The sequence below is a fragment of the Diceros bicornis genome, chromosome 13, assembly GCF_020826845.1.
Source record: "Diceros bicornis minor isolate mBicDic1 chromosome 13, mDicBic1.mat.cur, whole genome shotgun sequence".
In the NCBI taxonomy this organism is placed as follows: domain Eukaryota; kingdom Metazoa; phylum Chordata; class Mammalia; order Perissodactyla; family Rhinocerotidae; genus Diceros; species Diceros bicornis.
Window position 1 is genome coordinate 39198926 of NC_080752.1, and position 20824 is coordinate 39219749.

The 20824-nt window shown below is 58.4% G+C and overlaps 1 protein-coding gene across 1 annotated transcript in view; it reads left to right on the plus strand.

Annotated features, from left to right (window-relative positions):
• Positions 1-421: 421 nt before the first annotated feature.
• EPHA8 (EPH receptor A8) overlaps positions 422-20824 on the plus strand; it is a 33979-nt gene continuing 13576 nt past the window's right edge. Inside the window, exons 1-4 of the mRNA XM_058553177.1 lie at positions 422-521; positions 5803-5867; positions 11494-12157; positions 19550-19705. Coding sequence (XP_058409160.1) covers positions 422-521; positions 5803-5867; positions 11494-12157; positions 19550-19705 — 985 coding nt within the window. The remainder of the gene's footprint in view (positions 522-5802; positions 5868-11493; positions 12158-19549; positions 19706-20824) is intronic.

Sequence of the window (20824 nt, forward strand, 5' to 3'; positions counted from 1 at the left end):
GGGACTCCCCGGCGGGTCTGCGTGTCCCAGTGTCGCGGTGGCTCCGAGTCCACGTGCGGGTGTGGGGCGTGTGGCGCGGGGCGCGCGCCGCCCCCGAAGGCGCGGGCGGGCGAGTGCGGTGGGTGCGAGCGTGCGCACGTGCGGCGGCGGGTCCGCGGGCCGGTGTCCGCCGTGCGGGCGCCCTGTCCCCCCCCCCCCTCGGTGCTGATTGGCTCGGCGCCGTGACGGGCCGGCCCCCGCCCGGGGCGGCGGCGGCGGCGGCGGCGGGCGCGGGTGCCCGTGTGTGCGCTGTGTGCCGGCGTGTGCGCCGGTGTGTGCGCCCGGCCGCCGTGTGTGCGGGAAAGCCGGGGAGCGCGCCGACGCGCGGGCCGCCGCGGCCGAGCCGGAGGGTGCGCAGCGCCCCCGCCTGCCCGGCCCGGCCATGGCCCCCGCCCGGGGCCGCCTGCCCCCCGCGCTCTGGGTCGTCACGGCCGCGGCGGCGGCGGCGGCGGCCACCTGCGTGTCCGCGGCGCGCGGCGAAGGTGAGCGGCGGCGGCGGCTGCGGCGGGGCGGGGGCGGCCGAGGGGCCGGGGGCGCGGCGCGGTGCTGCCCGAGGCTCAACTTCCTTTCGCTGGACCCTGAGCGCCAAGGGGGCTGGGATCCCTGGGCCTTGGGGGCAGGGATGGCACCGCGGCAGAGACCCGGGGTCAAGGGATGGAGGAATGGAGATGGTGACAGGACAGGGACCAGAGAGCTTGAGAATTAGGGACAGAGGCATGGGGGACAGAAGGACAAGACTGAGGGATTCGGAGCTGGGGACAGAGAACTGAGGATTGGACGCTGGGGAGAGGGGACGGGATAGGGGGACAGAAGACAAGGGAAGAGATGTAGAGGAGAGAGGGGACAGAGACAGGGCAGGGGACAGGACCAGGGGACAAGGGTGGGGATGGAGGACAGAGAACAGAGTGACTGAGGAATACAGGGATGCAGGATGATGTTCAGCGAGCCGAAGAAAAAGGGGGCTGGGCCTGGCCTTGAGAGGTGGTGACCACAAACTGAGAAACAGGACCAGGGACCAGGACGGGGTTTGGGGGAGGGCAGCAATGAGGGACAAGGAGTGAGAGTCTGGGGGCTGCAAGGTTGGCGAGCTGGAGGACTGGGGGATAAGGAGGGACAGCAGCCAGGGAGTAGCAGCTGGAGGGGAGGCAGCTTTGGTGGACAGGAGGGGTAGCCTTGGGAGGAAGGGCCGTTGAGGAGAGGGTGAGGGGCTGCAGAGGGACTGAGGCAGGCAAGGCCCTGGAGGGCAAGACCAGGGTGGTCCAGTCACTCAGGGGACATGCGGGTGGGGGGCAGGAGCAGGGGTGTGGGCTGAGCAGTTAAGACCAAAGGGTTTGGGAGGTGACCAGGAAAGCTGGGAGGGGGAACTCATCAGGCTCCCCCAACACCCAGAACCTCACACCTACACACACTCATACATACCCCGCTTAGCCCCACTGGACACTCCAGGTCCAGCCCAGGATGCTGCCTTGGGTTCTGCTCCGTGCCTTGTCTCCTACCCTGGACCTCCTCTGCTCCCACAGCTCTGCCCAGAGGAGGCCCACCTGGTGCTCTGTGCAGGAACCCCGGGGTGATGTCCTGGGTTCAGCGCTGGGTCCCCACCCTGGCAGGATGAACTTGCGGAACGGAGCTCCAGAGCCAGGGATGAGGGACATTCCTCGTCCCCACTCAGATACACCACAGATCCAGCCCCTCACACATGGACAGCTCACGGAGATACAGCCGTATCCACAAGCACACACACACACACGGACACACATCGAGACTCACGCTCATGGACCCAGGCCTGTAGAGACTGACATGCACGGACAGTTCCCCCCACACCACCCACAGTCAGATGCACAGACATGCAGCCGGTATACATGTGCGCAAACACACATGTGCACACACATACATGTACAGATGCATGCACACAAAAATATGCACATTCATGGGCAGCTAGCACATATATAAGGGAACCCTCAAACTTGTATTCATGCCCACGGGAATGCATGTGCACAGAAAAAACACCCACATAGGTAAACTCACAGTCTCCAGTGAAACAGGGGCTGTGCAGGGGAGCTGCGAGGTAAGGTGGCAGGCAGGGCAGGACTGGCTGGGGTGGGTAGTGATGAGGTGCAGGTTCCTGGGACACCAGGAGAGAACTGGGGGTTGGCGGGGTAGGTGAGTAGGGAAGAGGGCACGATTGGGCCACAAGGGGCCTGGGGGTTCTCAGAGCTGTGGCCTGAGAAGACTGCTTTCCCAGGGTTGGGAGGGGGGGAAGGGCACAGTCTCTTCACCGAGCAGGATGCTGAGGGGGCCTGCATCGAGGCTCTGGGTGTTGGGCAGTGCACCCCCAACTCCGTGCTTCAACTCTATTCTCCTGGGAGGAGCCAGCACCCTCCAGAATTGCAGCCTCGTAAACCCCAGACCTCCCTGGGGAGGGGACTTTGACCATTGGCCTGAGAGAGAGGACTTGTCTGGGGAGGGGCAACAGTTGGGGAAGAGGTGATGTCCGAAAAGAGAAGCAGGCAGGAAGTCTTTGTCCAAGGCGGAGGGAGGCATTGTCCAAGGGCCAGTCCACGCCTGTCCGATCGACGCAGCAGGGTACCCACGGGACAGGCGGGAGTCCCTCTGGCGTCATCCCTGGGCTGGTGCAGAGCCAGGACCAGCCAGAGAGGCTGTTGGAACTCAAGGAGGAGGCTGTGTTCCCAGCTGGGGTCCTGCAGAGGTGACAGTGCCCCAGCCCGACCAAGTGCCCCTTCGCCAGGTCCCTCACAGGCCTGGGGAGGGCCCCACCAGGCTCCCACCCCTTCTCACTCTGGTGTGGATTATCCACCACTTTGGGCTGATCTCTGAGGCATTCACATCCTTGCCGACGTCCCCTGACCACCCCGAATTCTCCAGCCTCACCATCATGTGCCGCGTCCTCGGGGAATGTAAATCAATTTAAGTATTAGTCTCAGCGAAATGGAATGGGAGAAGGTGACGGTGCCAGAGAAGAAAATAAATCGCATAATGCCTTCCACAGCCGAGCAGGAGAGGCTTAGGAATTATCTGTGCTTCTCGGAGCAGGAGGGGGACCCGTCCGATCCCCCAGAACAGCCCGGGCAGGTAGGCCCAAGAGGGACGCTTACGGACATCTTGCCGATGAGGAAACTGAGGCACAGAGGGGTTAACTGGTTCACTTCACTGAAGGCCCTGAGAGACCATCGAGTCCGGTCCTTCCATTTGCAAGTGGGGAGACAGGCCCGGAGAGGGGAGTTGGCTTCACAAATGTCACATAGCCCAGCAGTGCAAGAGGCAGGAGAGAGTCCGGGCCTGGTGACCAGAGAATCTGAATTTCCGAGAGGACTCGGGCCAGGACTGGGTGGGCCTGATGCTGGAATTCTCTCCAGCCCTGATGGAACCTCCTGTGGGCCTGGAGCTTCCCGTGAGAGATACTCTGTGTTTTCCCCATGGGAGGGGACATGAAGTAGGGAAGAGGGGGACAGAGGGAGAGAAGGGGAGGGACAGAGAATGGTCCGGAAGGAATTGAAACAAGCAACTCTGCAATCCTATAGCTCTTCCTGAATCCGATGGAATTGACTTTTGACTTATCTTTGGATTATCTGAGCCCCCTGGCTGGGTGATCAAGAATCAGCCACAAATGTGGTGGGGCTTCCCAGGGGAGGGAAGAGCCTGGAAAGTGAGGTCTGCCGGCAGCTCCCCTAGAGTCAGAGTGTTCCAGGGGGAGAAGTCCAAGCAGTGGACATTCATTCGGATCGCCCCTGCATCAGGGCAGGTCTGAGCTGCATCCAGGGGAGGCTGGAGAAGGGACCTTCCGGCTCTGAGACCCCATCTGGGATGTTGGTTGGAGTGAGGGGGCCCATAGGTCCCCTTTCCCCACCCTCTCCCCAAACTAGGCCCTCCTGGTCTGGGGGAAACTGCAGTGCGGCCCCCTCCCCCTCCCACCAGCCAGCAGGAGGAGAAAGCTCGCCTGACCCAGTTTTCTCTCATTGCCTGGGAGGGAGGGAGGGAGGCGGGAAGGCTCTCTGCCTGCGCCCCTGGAGTGAGCCAGCTCGGGCAGGGGAGATCCCTCTGCGGACGTGGGCTCCATCCCCTGATCCCACCTGGCCCTTGGGGACCCAGGGAGGCGCGCAGAGGCCCCTCCCTGATTCTAAGCCCTCTCTCCAGCCTGCCGGCCTCCTGGGCCCCTCACAGTGGGGCGGGGAGAGAGAGAGGAGGAAGCAAAGCAGCAAATAAAAGCATCCTCACTCCAGCATTTCCTGAGGACACTTGTCTCCATCTTTGAGGGGCAGGCACAGAGCTACTCACATCTTAGGCAGGACACTCAGCCTCCCTGCAGGAAAGTTCCAGTAGGGCCTCAGCTTTAACCCTCTGTGACCTGCTGGCTGATTGGGTTAGTTGGAAGCCCGTGATTGCTGGCTGGGAGAGGGGGTGCGCGGAAGAGAGAGTGAAATGGAAAGCCCTCTCCTACGACTATCACCAGAGAGACCTAAGGAAACAGGGGCCCAGAGAGGTGAAGGGACTTACCCGAGGACACACAGCAGTTAGAGACAGCTGAGATTCAAGCCCTGATTTCTTAACAGTTAAGTGCACTTCATCACTGTAAGTGAGTGGGTAGGTCCGAGGTACGTGGAGAGAGGAGGGTGGGGCAGGACTTTGGCAAAGGCGTTGACTCCAGCTTGACGGTTTACCCTCCCCCACCCTGCGACATTATTATCCCCATTTTACGGATGAGGAAATTGAGGCTCAGAGAGTGAAGGTCACCTGCTACTAAGTAGCCGTATTGAGATGTGAGCCCAGCAGGGTCTGAGTCCAGAGGCCGACTCTTCTCTCTATGATGTTGTTGAGACTTCGGGGTCCTTTTTGAGGGTCTGGCTTAGAACAGACTTGCCTTCCGGGCCAGCGCCCCTTCCCAATCCTGGTGACTGCTCAGAGGGCCTGCTGCTTGGGCCCAGGCCACCAGGGCTGGTGGCGTTTGTGGATGCCACAGCAGGTGGTCTGAAGGCCAGCCCTGCCGGCCACACTTGAGGGCTCCAGGCACATTCCTGAACCTCCTGAGGCTCAGCGTTTTCACCTGTAAAATGGAGATAGGAAGGACCACCACTCGGGGTTGTCGTGCGGGTCACCGACGAGGCATCTAAAGTGCCGCTTGCAGGGCCCAGGCGCTCACAGGAGGCAGCTCTTAGGACCTGTTAGATGCCGGGCACTTCCTGGAGGGCGCTGATGATTGTAAAGGTGGGGCCAGTCTTCCTGGGGGCGTGACCTCCCAGCAGGAACGTCCATGGCTGCTTTTGAATGCCATCGTGTCCCCTGAGTGAGACAGGGTCAGGTCAGCCTCACGACACCCTGCGAGACAGGAACCACTGTCACCCCCATTTTCTGGAGGAGGAAACTGAGACTCAGGGAGGAGAAGGGACTTGTTCAGGGACCCACAGCTCTTCAGTGGCAGAGCTGGGATTCTGGCCCAGGTCCCCTGGATTCCGTAGCCCACGTCTTAGTCACCCCACTGCACCACCAGCAGGGCAGCCGCACTCCGGGCAGCTTGTGGCCTAGGGGTTTAGAATTTTGCATTTTGGCCCAGGTGGTGGAGGAGGGCTTCAAGGAAGAGAGAGAACTTGAGCTGAGCCTTGAAGGATAGGGGAGGTGAGGAAGGACACAGAGACACGGAGCTGGCGTGTGCAGGGCTGAGCCCACCAGTGTGGCCGGGTCAGGCTGCTCTTGTGGGACTGGGGAAGGGAGTCCTCGGGGTCTGATGCTCTCTTGTCTCCTGTTGTACAGTGAACTTGCTGGACACGTCGACCATCCACGGGGACTGGGGCTGGCTCACATATCCAGCTCATGGGGTAAGTGATGGGCAGTGGGCCAGCGTTGTCCCCTGAGCAGAGAGAGGCTGTGACTCAGAGTCTTATCATCAGATCAAAATGAAGCAGAGGCCAAGAGAGGTGAAGGGACTTACCCAAGGACACACAGCGGTTAGGTTACAGACGGAGCTGCTGATTTCTTAACAGTTTGGTGCATGCAGACCCTTGAGGTTACAGAACCACCCCTGGTGCTGGACTCCTGGCTCTTCAAGTCTGAGGCCCTAGATGTGGGACCTTCATGTCTGTGTCCTGGGCCTGCAGATTGATGATGTGCCACAGCCGGGCCTAGGGTACACTGGGACATGTCACTGTCAAGGAACGGGGCCAGGAAGGGCCCCAGCCAGGCCTTTCACCCCTTCAGGATTGGTCCCCTCCCTCATGGCTACCCCGCCCTCACCAGGAGCTGGACCCCTGGAGTCCCTGCTTGTTTCTCTCTTCCGTCAGACCCCCCATGTGGCACTGCCAACCCCCACTGTGGCCAAGCGCCCCGGCCCATTTGGCCTCCCTGGTGACCTGGGCTCAGCCCATCAGGTCCCTGGGGGTCGTGTACTCATGGCAATGTCCCCTCCCACCCTCCCGGGGAGTGGATACGGTAACCTCTGGGCATCCAGGGACAAGGCTGCACTGCCCAGTCCCTCTGCTTCTATTATCCAAGTCCCAGAGGGGGAGGACAGTAAAGCCAAAGTGACCCCAGGAGCCCGGTGGGGTCCTGGCTCTGCCATCGACGAGCTGGGTGGCCCTGGGTCACTGCTTCCCCTCCCTGAGTCTCAGTGTCCTCGTCTGTATAAAGGGACAAGCATGTGACAACCTCGTGGGGTTTGCTGCGAGGGCGAGGGGAGATGACACGTGGTCTTGCAGTGTGCCTGGCACTAGGTGAGCCCTCTCTAATGTATTATTATTGTTATCGTTGTTGTTAGTGTGTATGATGGTTATATCACATAAATGTCCTTCTACAGATGTGCTCAGAAACACACACACATCCCTGCCGTAGGCACGAGCACATCACACACACGTGGCTTCTTTCATGAACACTTCTGCTTCCTCCTCTGGAGACAGAGGAATGAGAATATTATTAATAATAGTAATGATAATGACCCTGAGAGCTAATATTTGTGAAGGGAATGTTTCTTTACTTTGGGGTAGGGTTTTCACCCAGGCCGTTGGTGGCCTGTGGCTTGGGGTCAGGACAGAGCCTGGCTCCTCTCTGGGGGTCTCATCCCCAGGTAGCAGTAAGAGAATCCAATGTTGTCAGCCCCCGTGCACCAGGCTTCAAGGAGTCATAGGGCTTTAAGCAGATGAGGAATGTGCCCAGCCTGGTGTTTGGATGATCTTGCTGGGAACCGAAGGTTCTTTCTTTGCAGGGCGCTGTCAAGCAGGGCTCAGCATTCTCTAGTTTCGTTTGGGAGTTAGAACAAATAATAACATATTCATGTAGCTCTTGGCGACTCACAGACGTTATCCCAGTTAATCCCCACAACCAATCCTGTCAGTCGCTATAGCCCCCCATTTCACAGATGAGGAAGCCAAGGCTCAGGGCAGTGAGAAATAAGTTGCCTACGACAGCCAGGTTCCAAGTGATGGACTCGAGCTCAGATCTGTCTGGGCCTGGAGCCCACGTTAAGTCCCTCGTGCCCTCTTTGGTCTGCGTCCTCGCCGTGAGGCGGTGGGAGGCAATCCTGCATTGTCTGCTGAGCCGGGGACCACCTCCCATCTTTGGGGGGCCTGGACATTGGGCTTGTCCCGAGAGGAGAGAGGCTGGATGAGACCCCTGTTCCCAGACTCTGGGCCTGTGCTGGGCTCTCAGATGAAACATGCAGATGCCCACATGCAGGGGTCTGGGGAGGGGCTTGGCAATCTTTGGTTTAATAAGCTTTCCAGGTGATTCTCCTGCCCAGTGAGCAGGCTGGGGAGCTCTGGATGTGGTCCCGGAGGTTCCATCCACCCGTCTGATTCTGGAGTCCGTTAATCAGCCAGGGCATGAGGGTCATCCAGGGCTGTCTCCAGCATCAGCAAAGCTACCGGATTGTGAGGCAGGCTGCACAGCCTAACGGCCAAGGGTTCTGGGTCTGGACGAGCCAGTGCTCTGCCGCCTCTAATCAGTGGGACTCGGGCAAGTCTTACCTCGCCTCGGCCTCCTCGTTTGTAGCATGGAGATGATCACAGAACCTGCACCCGTGCAGTTGTCATCAGTGAGGATGCGTGGAAAGGATACTTTGCTGATGAGAAACCAGCAGCTCTGAGAGGTTAAGCCAACTCTGCTAAGGTCCGGGGAAGTCTGGCCCAGAACATGCTTTTAATCAGGCTGCGCCCCTCCCTCCACACACTGGGACGTGTGCCACCTCGTCTGGTGATTAACGGCCACTTGAGAACGCTGCCTTAGATGAGAAAGCACATTCGTTTCCGTCGTCTCACTTGATCCTCACCATCTCCTGGAGTAAATGAAAGGGACAGGCGTTAGCTACCCCATTTCACATATGAGAAGCCCAAGGCTCAGAGAGGAGATGTGATGTACCCAGGGCTGCACAGCTGGTTTTCTGCATTCTGTTCCAGAAGGAGGACAGAGTTCCAGAGCCATGGTGGGGGTTGTTGGAGGAGTGTTCCAGGGGCTACAGAGGCAGCTGGGTGGGAGTGGCACCCAGCACGGGGTTGGGGTGCCCCAGGTGGAGAGCAGGGCTGATTCCACCCTTGCACCAGCCTCCAGGAATTCGTGCCACTATGGGAGTCTGCAGCAGCCCCTGGGGCTGGCAGGGCAAGGCCAGGCCGTTGGCACTGGTGTGGCGGCTGGAGTGGACTCAGAGCGAGCTGATTAATTTATCTGGGTCCCTGGCAGGAAACAGACAGGGAGCAGCTGGTTGGCTCTTTGGTGCTCCATTAATTGTGACAATGACTTTAACCCCAGATGTGACAGCACTGCCCAGAGGCCCTGACTGCAGTGTGGGGTGCAGGGCGGGGTTTCTCTTGGGGTGAGGGGGGTACCGGAGGCATAAACTCTTTCAGGTGAGGCTGGCACGCCCTGGACCTCTTCCCCAGTGGTCCCTGGAGGCAGGCGCAGGTGGGCTGGGAAGATGATGACAGTTTTTCAGCATCACATAGTCCCTTTCCTCTGGTGTCTGCTTGTGCCAGGCAGAGCTAAGCCCTTCGCAGTCGTCTTCTCCTTTCATCCTCTCACGCCTCGCTGAGGTGGGGCCTGTCTGAGCCCCATTTTACAGATGTGTGCGCTGCATGTGGAGACCACACAGCTGGCCAAGACGGGGCGAGATGGAAGGGCTTTGTCAGACAGGAAAGACTTGACCTGCCCGCGGTCCCCGCTCTAGTGCATGTGGAGTAGCTCAGGACCCCACAGATTCTCAGAGCACCACGAGGACTGTCTTTACCTCCCTCGCCCGGACCCCTTTAAGCGATAGGATCTCAAGTTCAAAGACCACTGCACATAGAGGCCCGAGGGAGAAGATGAAAGTGTTGCATCTCTGGTGGAGCCAGGGCAGGATCCAGAGCCCATCGCCTCCATCTGCCCTGGGCCCCCAGCCTCTTCTCAGGGCCCTCAGGAGTCCACTTAGCCCAACAGCGACTGCTCCCGGCCAACCAGCATTCTGCAGTGAGGAAGCTGGGGCCCAGAGAGGAGCGGCGACTTGCCCAAGGTCACACAGCAGCTTGGAGACCGAGCCAGGCCCAGAGCTGGGCCCCTTAAGTCCTGGCTCATTTCTCAACGCTGCTTCTCCAATGTGACTCTTCTGTGTCCAAACCGGGCTCCTTGGTGCTCTCTGAACAACGCTTACACTTCCGGCCCAGCTGGGGCTCTTCCTCCATCCCTGCTGGGAGTTCCTGCTTCAGCCCCACAGGAAGTTTCGCCCACCCCCCGACGCCTGCTCCCTCCACCACCTTGTCTGATGCACTGTGAGGCACTTGAGGGAGGGGCTATTTCTCACGTATTTCTTTCTTTTTAAAAAAGTTGTGGTAAAATACACAGAACATAAAATTTACCAGCTTAACCATTTTTAAGTGCACAGTTCAGTGGCGTTAAGTACATTCACCCCGTTGTGTGACCGTCACCACCATCCGTCTCCAGAACTCCTTTCATCTTCCCAGATGAAGATGGGACACTAACTCTCCGTTGCGCCCCCCCATCGCCCCTGGCAGCCACCATTCTATTTTCTGTTTCTATGAATCTGACTCAGTACCTCATATGAGTGGAATCATACAGTATCTGTCTTTTTGTGACTGGCTTATTTCACTTTGCATACTGTCCTCCAGGTTCAACCATGCTGTAGCATGCGTCTGAATTTCATTCCTTTTTAAGACTGAATGATATCCCCTTGTATGGATGTACCGCATTTTGTTTATCCATTCATCCACCAAGGGACGCATTTGGGTTGTTTCTACCTTTTGGCTATTGTGAATAATGCTACTGTGAAAACAAATGTACAAATATCTCTTTGAGATCCTGCTTTTAGTTCTTTTGGGTATATACCCAGAAGTGGAATTGTTGGATCATATGGTAGTTCTATTTTTAATTTTTTGAGGAACCGCCATACCGTTTGCCACAGCAGCTGAGCCATTTTACATTCCTGTGCACGAGGGTTCCAATTTCTCCACATCCTCACCAACATTTGTTATTTTCTGTTGTTTTGGTAATGGCCGTCTTAGTGGGTGTGAAGTGGCATATTGTAGTTTTGATTGTGTTTCCCTAATGACCAGCACTGTTGGGCATCTTTGCATGTGCTATTTGGCCATCTGTATGTCTTCTTTGGAGAAATGTCTATTCAAGTCCTTTGCCCATTTTTTAATTGGGCTGTTTGGTTTTTCGTTGAGTTGTAGGAGTTCTTTATATATTCTGGATATTAATCCCTTATCAGATACATGATCTGCAAATATCTTCTCTCATTCCGTGGGTGCCTTTTCCCTCTGTTGATAGTGTCTGGCTCGTTTCTGAATCACTGATGCCTGGCCAGCACCTGGCACAGGAGCAACCACATCAGCTTCCCCGTGTCCTGGTGCTCCCTTGAGCAGAACCCAGGCTGGCCTGTGCGCTCCCCACCATAGATGGGGGCAGAGGGAACATTAGGAACAGCAAGGCAGAGGGAGTCCATCCATCACACAGTCACTCAATAAACACCAATGCCGGGCCGCTGCTGCAGGATTTGAGGCGGGGTGTGAATGGTCAGGTTCACATGTCAGAAAGGTCCCTCCGGCAGCTGATATGGCAGCTGGACCAGTGGGCTCGCTGACTTCCCCAGGCAAGTGCCCCGACTCTGGGAGTGATGGGAGCAGCCACACAGAAACGAGGTCGGGATTTGTAGCTCTGGCGCCGCCACTCCCCAGCTCTGTGGCCTCAGACACGTGGCTCATGTGTCTGAGCCCCTATTTCCTCGTCGGTAAAAAGGCAGCAAATAACACTTCCCCAGAAGGACGTGACACAATGTGAGGTCACATCTGTAGGGTGCCAGGCCTCTGGCAGCTGTGACGACCCACAAGAAGGTCAGCTCCTCCAGGGCAGAAAAGGTTCTGTCTTCTCCCCAGGGCGCCCGCAGCACAATGCATGTGGCGAGGGTGATGGGCAGGAGGGCGAGGGCTGACTCTCATGTCACTGGCTGTGCTCTCTCTGCCGCAGTGGGACTCCATCAACGAGGTGGACGAGTCCTTCCAGCCCATCCACACGTACCAGGTGTGCAACGTCATGAGGCCCAACCAGAACAACTGGCTGCGCACAAGCTGGGTGCCCCGCGACGGCGCCCGGCGGGTCTACGCCGAGATCAAGTTTACCCTGCGGGACTGCAACAGCATGCCCGGAGTGCTGGGCACCTGCAAGGAGACCTTCAACCTCTACTACCTGGAGTCGGACCGCGACCTGGGCGCCAGCACGCAGGAAAGCCAGTTCCTCAAAATCGACACGATCGCGGCCGACGAGAGCTTCACAGGCGCCGACCTGGGCGTGCGGCGCCTCAAGCTCAACACGGAGGTGCGCGGCGTGGGCCCCCTCAGCAAGCGCGGCTTCTACCTGGCCTTCCAGGACATTGGCGCGTGCCTCGCCATCCTGTCTCTCCGCATCTACTACAAGAAGTGCCCCACCATGGTGCGCAACCTGGCTGCCTTCTCGGAGGCGGTGACGGGCGCCGACTCGTCCTCGCTGGTGGAGGTGCGGGGCCAGTGCGTGCGGCACTCGGAGGAGCGGGACACGCCCAAGATGTACTGCAGCGCCGAGGGCGAGTGGCTGGTGCCCATCGGCAAGTGCGTGTGCAGCGCCGGCTATGAGGAGCGACGGGATGCCTGTGTGGGTGAGCACCCCCGCGTGGGCGGGCTGGCGGGGCGCTCAGTCTGGGCTGGCTGCCAGGGCGAGTGAGGGGACGTCACAGTCAGCAGGCGTCTGGGTGGGAACACAGCACCTGGGAAGATGGGTGAACCTCCAGGGTTCCTGTGTCAGCAGATACCCCGGGCCGCCTGTGTGTGTGTGTGTGTGTGTGTGTGTGTGTGTGTGTGTGTGGTACAGGGGGAGGAGAAGAGAGGGAAATGCCACAGCCGGGTGGTCCCCTCCGTGGGCGGTGTGGAGAGGTCCGTCTAAGGACGCCTGCGTGATGGGTACCCCCCTGGGTACGTACCTGTGTCAGGGACAATACTGTGAGCTAACTTACGTCGGGCATCGTTCTAAGCACATTTCACGTGTTAATTCAGTTAATCCCCACAACTACCCTGTGAAATGGAAACTACTACTCCTCTGGTTTTATGGATGAGGAGACTGAGGCACAGAGAGGCGAAGCAACTTGCCCAAGGTCATACAGCTAGGAGGTGCCAGGACTGTGGTTTGAACCCAGAAGTCTGGCTCCTGAGTCTGTGGTCAGAACCACTAGACTTCTAACCTGTGGTGGAGGGGGCAGTGGAACCAGGCCCTCAGTAAGTGAATGCAGTGCGGGGCCACTGTGAAGGTGTGTGGGCAGGGCACCCAGGCAGCACTGCCCAGGTTGGGTACGTTACTGGGGCGCCTGAAGTAGCCTGCCTGTGTTCAGGGGGAACTTGTCTAGGGACCTGTGGGAGAGGACAGCCAAGGTCCCTGTGGAGGAGGGTAGCTGGGAGCACCTGGGTCATGAAATGGCGTGGCACCTGTCCCCACGGGTGTACTGCTGGGGTTCCTGCATCAGCCCAGCAGCAGGGCCCAGACCCCAGGCCGCGTGCATGTGTGTCACAGCTGCGCTGTGCCCCTTGTGGGAGCAGTGCCGCCAGGCGTCCTGAGAGCCCGGGAACACTGGAAGAGCTGGTGTGGACAGACAGCTGGTGCCCCAGCTGTTACTGGTCGCCGCCTGGTTGCCCTCTGCCCTTCTTTGGCCTCTCCAGGGACTGGACACGTGGCAGCTCCGCCACTCAGAGCACGGTGAAGGCTGCTGTTGGGACTGTTGGTTCTCCTGGGGGAGGACGATGTTCCTATGCAGGGATCAGAGAGACGGGGGCTGGTTCCCAGACAGCCTCAGTGAAAACTGGGGCAGGGCCCTGTCAGCCCCAGGAATATCCTCCTCGCTGTTGGTTTCCACTGCACAGGCCCTGAGGCCACAGTTAGAGGGAACTTCAGCCCCCTCAGCTCCATCCCTCTGCCCCTAGCAGGCAGGACAGGCCCCTTGGTGCTTGCAGGACCCAGCAGGGGACACGCTGACAATTTCAATGATGCACAAGGCGGTTCTTGGGAACCAGGATCTTATGTCCAACTCCCAGCCCCTTCCCAGCAGCTGTCTGGGGCCCTCTGGCTTCCTTAAGAAACCTTTCTTCACATTCCCAGCTGCCACAAGTCTTCACCTCTCCTGGACCTGAAACCCCAAAGCACCTTCTGTGACATTTGCCTGTTTCTGGATTTGGTCTACCCTCCGTGGCCCCGTTTGCCAGGCTCTGCAGGCCTCCAGCCTCTCCTGGTTCGTCTCACAGATGAGCCTGTGCTTCTCAACTTCCCGCTGGGTAATAATAGCAACAAACATCCCTATTGCCTTTACAGCCTGCAAGGGGATTCCTCACACATCAGTTCATTTGCTCCAGGCGGGTCTTACAGTTCCATTTGACAGATGGGGAAACTGAGGCTCGAGAGATCGTGTCGCCTGCTTAGGTCTCACAGCTGGTGGGAGGTGGGGCTGGGACCTGAGTCCAGTCAGTCCTGCTCTGAGCCACGTGTGGGCATTCTACCCATCCCTGGCCCACCCCCCGACCGCTCTCCCCATGGAGCTGGCTCCCGACATCCTCTCATTCTCACCAGGTAATCAAGTCCCTTAGCTACAATTTTTCGAGTATTTGCCATGGGCCAGGCACTTTAATGAGTGCTTCTTATATGTCATGTCAGTTACTCATCCTGTTGAACATCTGCTGTGTCCCAGGCACGGGGAGTCCCTGCCTCTGGGGAGTTCATGCAGCTTCTCATCCTTGCAACAGTCCACTGAGCTGGGTATTACATCTCCATCTCACGAATGCGGAAGGCTGAGGCCCGTCAACTCGAGTAGCAGAGTAGGGATCTGAGGCTGGGTTGTCTCACTTCAGAGCTGGAACTGCTTCCTCTGTGCACAGAACCCTCTGCAAAGCCCCACTTCCCTCCTCCCCTGGGTAATGTTCAGACGGTTAGTAACTGGTACAGTGTAAGCCGGAACAGTCGGGCCAGCTGGTGGATCCCTGCTCGAGCTCAGCCTCTGCCCCCAACTCTGGACTCAGCCAGTGGGTGCAGGCCACCTGTTAGTCCAGTGTGCTCTGCGTGCGCTGCCAGTACACTGGTCTCCTGACTTCGGGGCTGGGCCTCGCTTGGGGGCCTTGGTACTGCTCCAGCCACCTTGTTTCATGGAGGCGGGAAGTGGAGCCCAGAGAGGGAATGCGTCTTGCCCAAGGTCCCACAGCGTGTCAAGGGCGGGACTCTTGGTGGAAACCCCAAGGCCCAAGCAGCGGGACCTTCCGGGGCCAGGAGAGGCCAAGGCCACCCTCATTTCCTGGTGCTGCTGACACATTCATAAAAAATAATACAGAAAAGCCAAAGCAGGGTTAGGGAATTGCAACATATTTTGAATTTTACATTTAAATCACAATACAGCATAATCATGCCAGTTGCAAGATAATTACAGGTTTTATAAAAAATACTAATTCATAGTGCACTGCAGGCAGTGAGGTTTGGGAAGGGAATGCCAGTTTGAAGTCGCGTGAGGAGAGACTTTTCTGAGCCCCACCGGTGGGCTTCTGTGATGGTCTGTGCAACCTCCTCCTTTGCAGGAGCAGCGCAGGTCCCAAACTGAGGCCCTCCACAAATGGGGGGCCGGGCCAGAGGCCTGCCAGCGTCCCCCATCCCCCTCCCCTCCTTGGTGGGTGGCCCGAGAATGCAGAAGATGGGGGCCAAGCAGGAGCTGGGAACAGAGTGGGGGATGCCCTTCCTGGGCTACTTGAGACGTCCTCTCAGAGCCGTGGCCCCCGCCCAACCAGAGTGAGACCTCCTGAGGCCGTGGGCCCCGCCTCCTCCGGGACAGTTCTCTCTGAGCAAGCAGTCGAGGAGAAGAAGGGGCGAGCCGTCTCAGCTTGTCCAGCCCTGAGCCCCGCTCCTGGTGGTAGGAGAAGAGATCCAGAGCTTGAGGCGCGCAGGGGCCGGGCCCACGGTGACAGACACCCTCCCAGCCTCCGGGCTCCCGTCTCGCTGGTTTTGCCCTCACAGCTCCCCTCCGAAGTGGCCAGGCAGCTCTGGATTTTACAGAGAAGACCATAAAGCCCAGGAGAAGGGACCAAGCTGGTCACATGGCTCTTTGGAGGTTTTACTGAGACTGCACCCAGGCCTCAGAGAGCCACGGAAGATTGTCAGAGCCACGCGGAGCTAGTCCAGCTTACCCGTGGGGAAACGGAGGCCCAGAGAGGGGCAGTGACTGGCCCAAGGGCACACAGCTAGGAGTGGTGGATTGAAGCCCAAATCTCCCAGCTCCCCGACCAGAAGGCTCCCCACGCCTCACAGTTCCTGCCCCAGTGACCTCCCCACACCCGGCTGCACTGCCCTCTCGCTCCAGAAAGGGGAGGACCTCTCAGAATGTCACCCAATGGAGCAGCAGCCCCAACTCTGAAGTCCCTGTTGCCGTCCTTCCTGTCACCTGGACTCAGAATATAAATCACCCTCGGTGGCCCTAATCATCTTTCTATAAATATCAGTCTCATTTCGGAGGGGGAGCGTGAACGACGAGCTCTTTCGCCTTCCTGACTGTGTTTAAAATCTGATTTAGAATTAATTTCCTTTGGTCGTCCACCGGCGGACACCTTATTTGTCAAATCTCCAGCTCTTCGCAGGGGAGAGGAGGGAGGTGGCCGGGGCCTCAGGCAGCTGCCGGCCTGACAGGCGGCCGGGCAAGGTGCCCTCTGCAGGGGCAAGAGCCCCTCCTGGCCCCCAGCCCGGCCCCGGGTGCAAGGCCTCCGGAAGCGGCCTGGGTCGTCGGGCAGGGCCCGGCCCCAGCCCCGAGCCACTCCATCTGTCTTGGCCATTAATTCCCGGCTCTCCTCTAGGTCTCCAGGCTCCCTGAGGCCTGGTGATTAGTATTCTTATTAAAGATTATTTTATTTTCATTGTGCGGATTAATCTGGCCTTGACACGTTATAGCCATATGGGTATTAGCCGGGCGTGTGAGAATGCCCACTGGTTTATCTCTTCACTCAAATGCAGCAGAATGGCGGGGCCGTCTCTCAGCCCCGACGGGTGTTGAGAGGCTGGTGGGGGAAAGGCCCCAGCTCCCTCCAGAGGCTCCTCCACCTGGGTTTGCGTTCTGGGGCCGGGCACCCAAGCTCCCTGCACCTCTGTTTCCTCTCTGCCCAACAGCTGTATTAATGTTGGCTACGTAGAATTGTAATAGTAAGTGCCAGGACTGGGCTGGCCTGAATTCATGTGTGTTCACTCGTGCCATCCTCCCAACAGCCCGAGGAGGTGGGTCCTATTATTATTCCCAGTTTACAGATGGAGAAACTGAGGCCCAGCAACTCGCCCAGTGTCACTTAGCCTAGGCGAAGGGGTTAGACGAGAAAGGGGACCTACGCAGCCTGCTCCCGAGTTTCTGCTCCTGACTGATAAGGACTAGATGAACTCTCTGAACAGTCAGGGACTCAAAAATGAAGGCTATTATGTTGTGCTTCCTCCATGCTGTGCATGACACCGAAATGCCACCGCGCGTGTGCTTGTCTGCCGCTCACTGCTCTGCAAGCTCCGTGAGAGCAGGACCAGCTCTTATTTATCTCGGGTCTGTAGTAGAAGCTCAGTACATTTGAGTGAAGGGATAAACGAGGGAGGGAATACGCAGAGGGCCGCTGAGATGCTGATGGACGTGGATCCAATCGTTACAGCGAGGATTACGGTCATTCGGTTCAACAACAGGTCCAACAAATCTCTGCTGGCCAACTGCAAAGCCCTCTTCCTCTGCCCGCTTCCTGGGCTCAGAAGGGAGCTCCTAGGCTGTGCCCCAGGACTGCGCCTCCCGGGGGGCTTCTGGGAAGAGGAGGCAAGGTCACAATGTGTCAGCTAGGAGTCCCCTCAACTCTGAGCTCCCAGCCCCCAGTCAGGCCTGAGCCCTCTTGGGGCCTCCCCAGGGGGAGGGAAGATGTCTCAAAACTGAGGCATATTTCCCCGTCTCCCCGACGTCCAAGCCCTTCCTGGCTCCACGGCCTCTGAGTCTGTCAAGCAGCTTAAGGGACTTATCATCTCTCCTGATTTCAGGTTTTCTTTCAAGCTTGTAGAATTTTACAAATTAACCTAATTTTAGCTATTATAATAAAGAGATACGATCAACATCCAAAGAAGAAACGACAGGATGTCTTTTCAAGTGAAGCTTGTCTCAAGCACCGAGTTTTCCAGAATGGGAGTTAGTGGAGAGAGATGCCGGGGAGCTTCCTGGTGGTCCGTCTGCAGAGGAGTCCAGTTCCGTAGGTAGAGCTGGTAGTGGCTGGCTGGGTGGCATTTGGCTGTCCTGACCCCCTGGGGTCTCTCTCTGCCCAGAGCAGATAATGGTGGGATTAGCTCAATTTGAAAACTCCCACCGGCATTGACAACTTCTGCCCTGAGCCAGCCCTGGGCCAGACACCGGGAATTCTGAGATGAATAAGGCAGCCCTGGTCTCATTCACAAGGATCTGCCCACAAGGACCTTCTGGTCTGGGAGGAAAGTCAGACACACAGATAGATAAGTCTAGCCATAGTGTTACAGGTGGTGAGACTGAGCAAGGACTGCAGAAGCGGGGAGGGGAGTGGTCGCTTCTATGTGTGTGTGTGTGACATGTGGAGGTGTAGAGAGGTCCAGAAAGACTTCATCAAAGGGACGGTTAACATGAATCTTGACAGGTGGACAAAGGAGAAAAGGCAGCCCAGGAAGAAGGCACAGCACATGCAAAGGCCCTGAGGCAGGGAACAGCCTGCTGGGTGTGGGGGAATGACCAATCCTTTAGTTCAACCTGAGGATGGGGCATGAGAGGTGACGCTGAAGGAGGCTGCAGGTGGGTTTTGGTCCCACAGGGAGGGCTTTGAATGCCAGGCTTTGTTGTTTAGGGCGTGGGGAGCGCGTGAGGGGTTGAACTGTCAGTGATGGAGGCAGGTGTGCATCCTAGAGAGTCCCTAGACCTAGAGTATCCCCACTCCCTTCATGGCTGACTCCCTCTGGTCCTTTAGGCCTTTAGCTCCTCCCACCATTTCCCCTTTGCCACATTATCCGCTTTATTTCCTTCCTGGAGATGATCACAGCCTCGTTCACTGGGTCTCCCCCTCCAAAATGCCTGCTCCTTGACTGCGAGACCATGTGGGTCTCGTTTGTGGCTGTGTCTCCAGCGCCCAGAGCAGCGCCTGGCACACAGTAGGTGCTCAGAAAGACAGGTGAAATGAACGGTGGTCACTCCAGGAGCTGGGATGGGAGGCAGGGCTGCAGGCTGGTGTGGACGCTGCCGGGCTCCTCAGGTGAAGGATGAAGCGGGTGTGGCAGAGGCTGGAGGGAAGATGGGATGTGAGACAAGTCAGTCCCAGCCAGGGTGGCAGTGACGTTGGGTCTGGGAGGGGTGGGAGCCTGTGAGTCCTGGATGGTCAGCGTTGCCTGGGGAGCTTGTAAAACACAGATTCCCAGGGCTGTCCCTAGTGGCTGTGGTGGGGCCGGGACTCCGTATTTTTATGGAGGTGGTTCCACGTCTGCCCTGCTTGGGAACCGCGGGTCCTACAATCCGTGTCTCTTTTCCAATCACATTTCCACCCATCCCCATTCCCTGTCCGGCTGTCACGTCCCACTCAAGTCACATGCCTGGAGTTTTGGTCCCCCTTTGATTCTTAGCCTTTTGCCCTCCCCACCCTGCCCCCAAGGCTGGTGTCTCACTCAAGAACCAGTGTCCTGTGAAGGACAGAATCAGGCTGGAGACGGGGCCTGGGTGGGAGGGGCCATTGGAGGAGAGGCTCTTCCCTGTGCCGACTTTGGGGCTGGGACTCAGGTGTCAGGGTCCCAACCTCAGCTCTGCCCCCGACTTGCTGTGCAACCCTGTGTAAGTCACAGGCCCTCTCTGTGCTTCAGTCCCTCATCTGCAAATGAGGGTAGGACTGGGTGATGCTGAAGCTCTGCACCTCCGTCCTTCCGGGTGACCTTCCAGGAAGCCCTGGGTTCAGAGGGAGAGCTGTCCCCGAGGCCCACCATGGTGGCCTGGCTGGCTCACCTGCAGCTGCCTTCTCCTCCACAGCCTGTGAGCTGGGCTTCTACAAGTCGGCTCCCGGGGACCAGCTCTGCGCGCGCTGCCCTCCCCACAGCCACTCTGCAGCCCCCGCCGCCCAGGCCTGCCGCTGCGACCTCAGCTACTACCGCGCAGCCCTGGACCCACCGTCTGCAGCCTGCACCCGTGAGTACCAGCCTCGGACCCCAGCACCCCTGAGACCCAGACTGGACCAGGACCCTGCGCTTGGGCCCACAGGCCCCAGGGAGCCGGTGCTCTGTGGATGAGGCAGGGACAAGTGGCTCTCTTGGGTCAGGGCCCAGCCTGGGGTCCGGGGCGACTCTGACCCCCCACGGTGGCTTTGAACTCTCTGGGCTCCCAGCCTCTTGTCCTGTGTCACCTGCCATCTCTCCAGGGAAATCTTCCTTCCCTCCTTGGTCTCTCCTCTCTGTTCCAGAGGGCAGGCAAGAGCTAGACTCTGGCCCTTCCCAGGGCCGGGTGGCTTTGGTGATCTTCTGGCCCAGCAGTAATGCCAGCGTCCTGGGGGCTGGGGTGGGCAAGCCAGGGGATTTGCCCATGAGGCAAGGGGGGTGTCACAGAGCCCCCCATCACTGTCATCCTTGATGAACTGGTTGGATCTGCTGAATGCCGGGAGCTGCCCTAGTGTGTGCGTGGTGTGTGCATGGGTGTGTATATGGAGTGTGTGTGGCTGATGCCACACACGTGGATGATGGCATGCGTGTGTCTGCTTCTGTGTGTGCCTTGGGATGCCTACAGCAATTGTGTGACTGTGTGTATTCGTGTTGGCAGCTGCTGCTACAGAAGATGCCTGCAGAGTGTTTGGATGCCTGAGGGTGAGTGTGCAAGGGCTTGTGCCCACGTATGTAAAAGATCCTTAGGGATGTCTGTGCACACATGTGTGCGCATCTGGGTACCTGCTGGGGGCTCCTAAGTCCCCGAAGAGCTTGAACAAACATGCCTGTGAGCTCAGCATGTGCATACTTGGCCCTGCAAGGGAGGTGTGTGAGGGAGAGGGTGTGGCTGCGTGTGCGCACGCCCCGTACACCTGAGGGGGCTCCCAGGGCCGCTGGCGCCGCGCCTGCAGGGCTGCGTGACTGTCTTGGCGTTCTGCTGATGCAGCTCCTCTGTTGCCTCCTCTTCCGTGGCCTGAAGGGGCCTCTCATGCTCCCATCCCAGCCGGGGAGGGGCTGCAGCCAGCTCAGCCCACCCCGTTTGCCAACCCTGGGCTCTTGTGGTCGGGGGAGGGGTATTTCACGCAGCTCTGATTTTGCCCCGGAATTTACC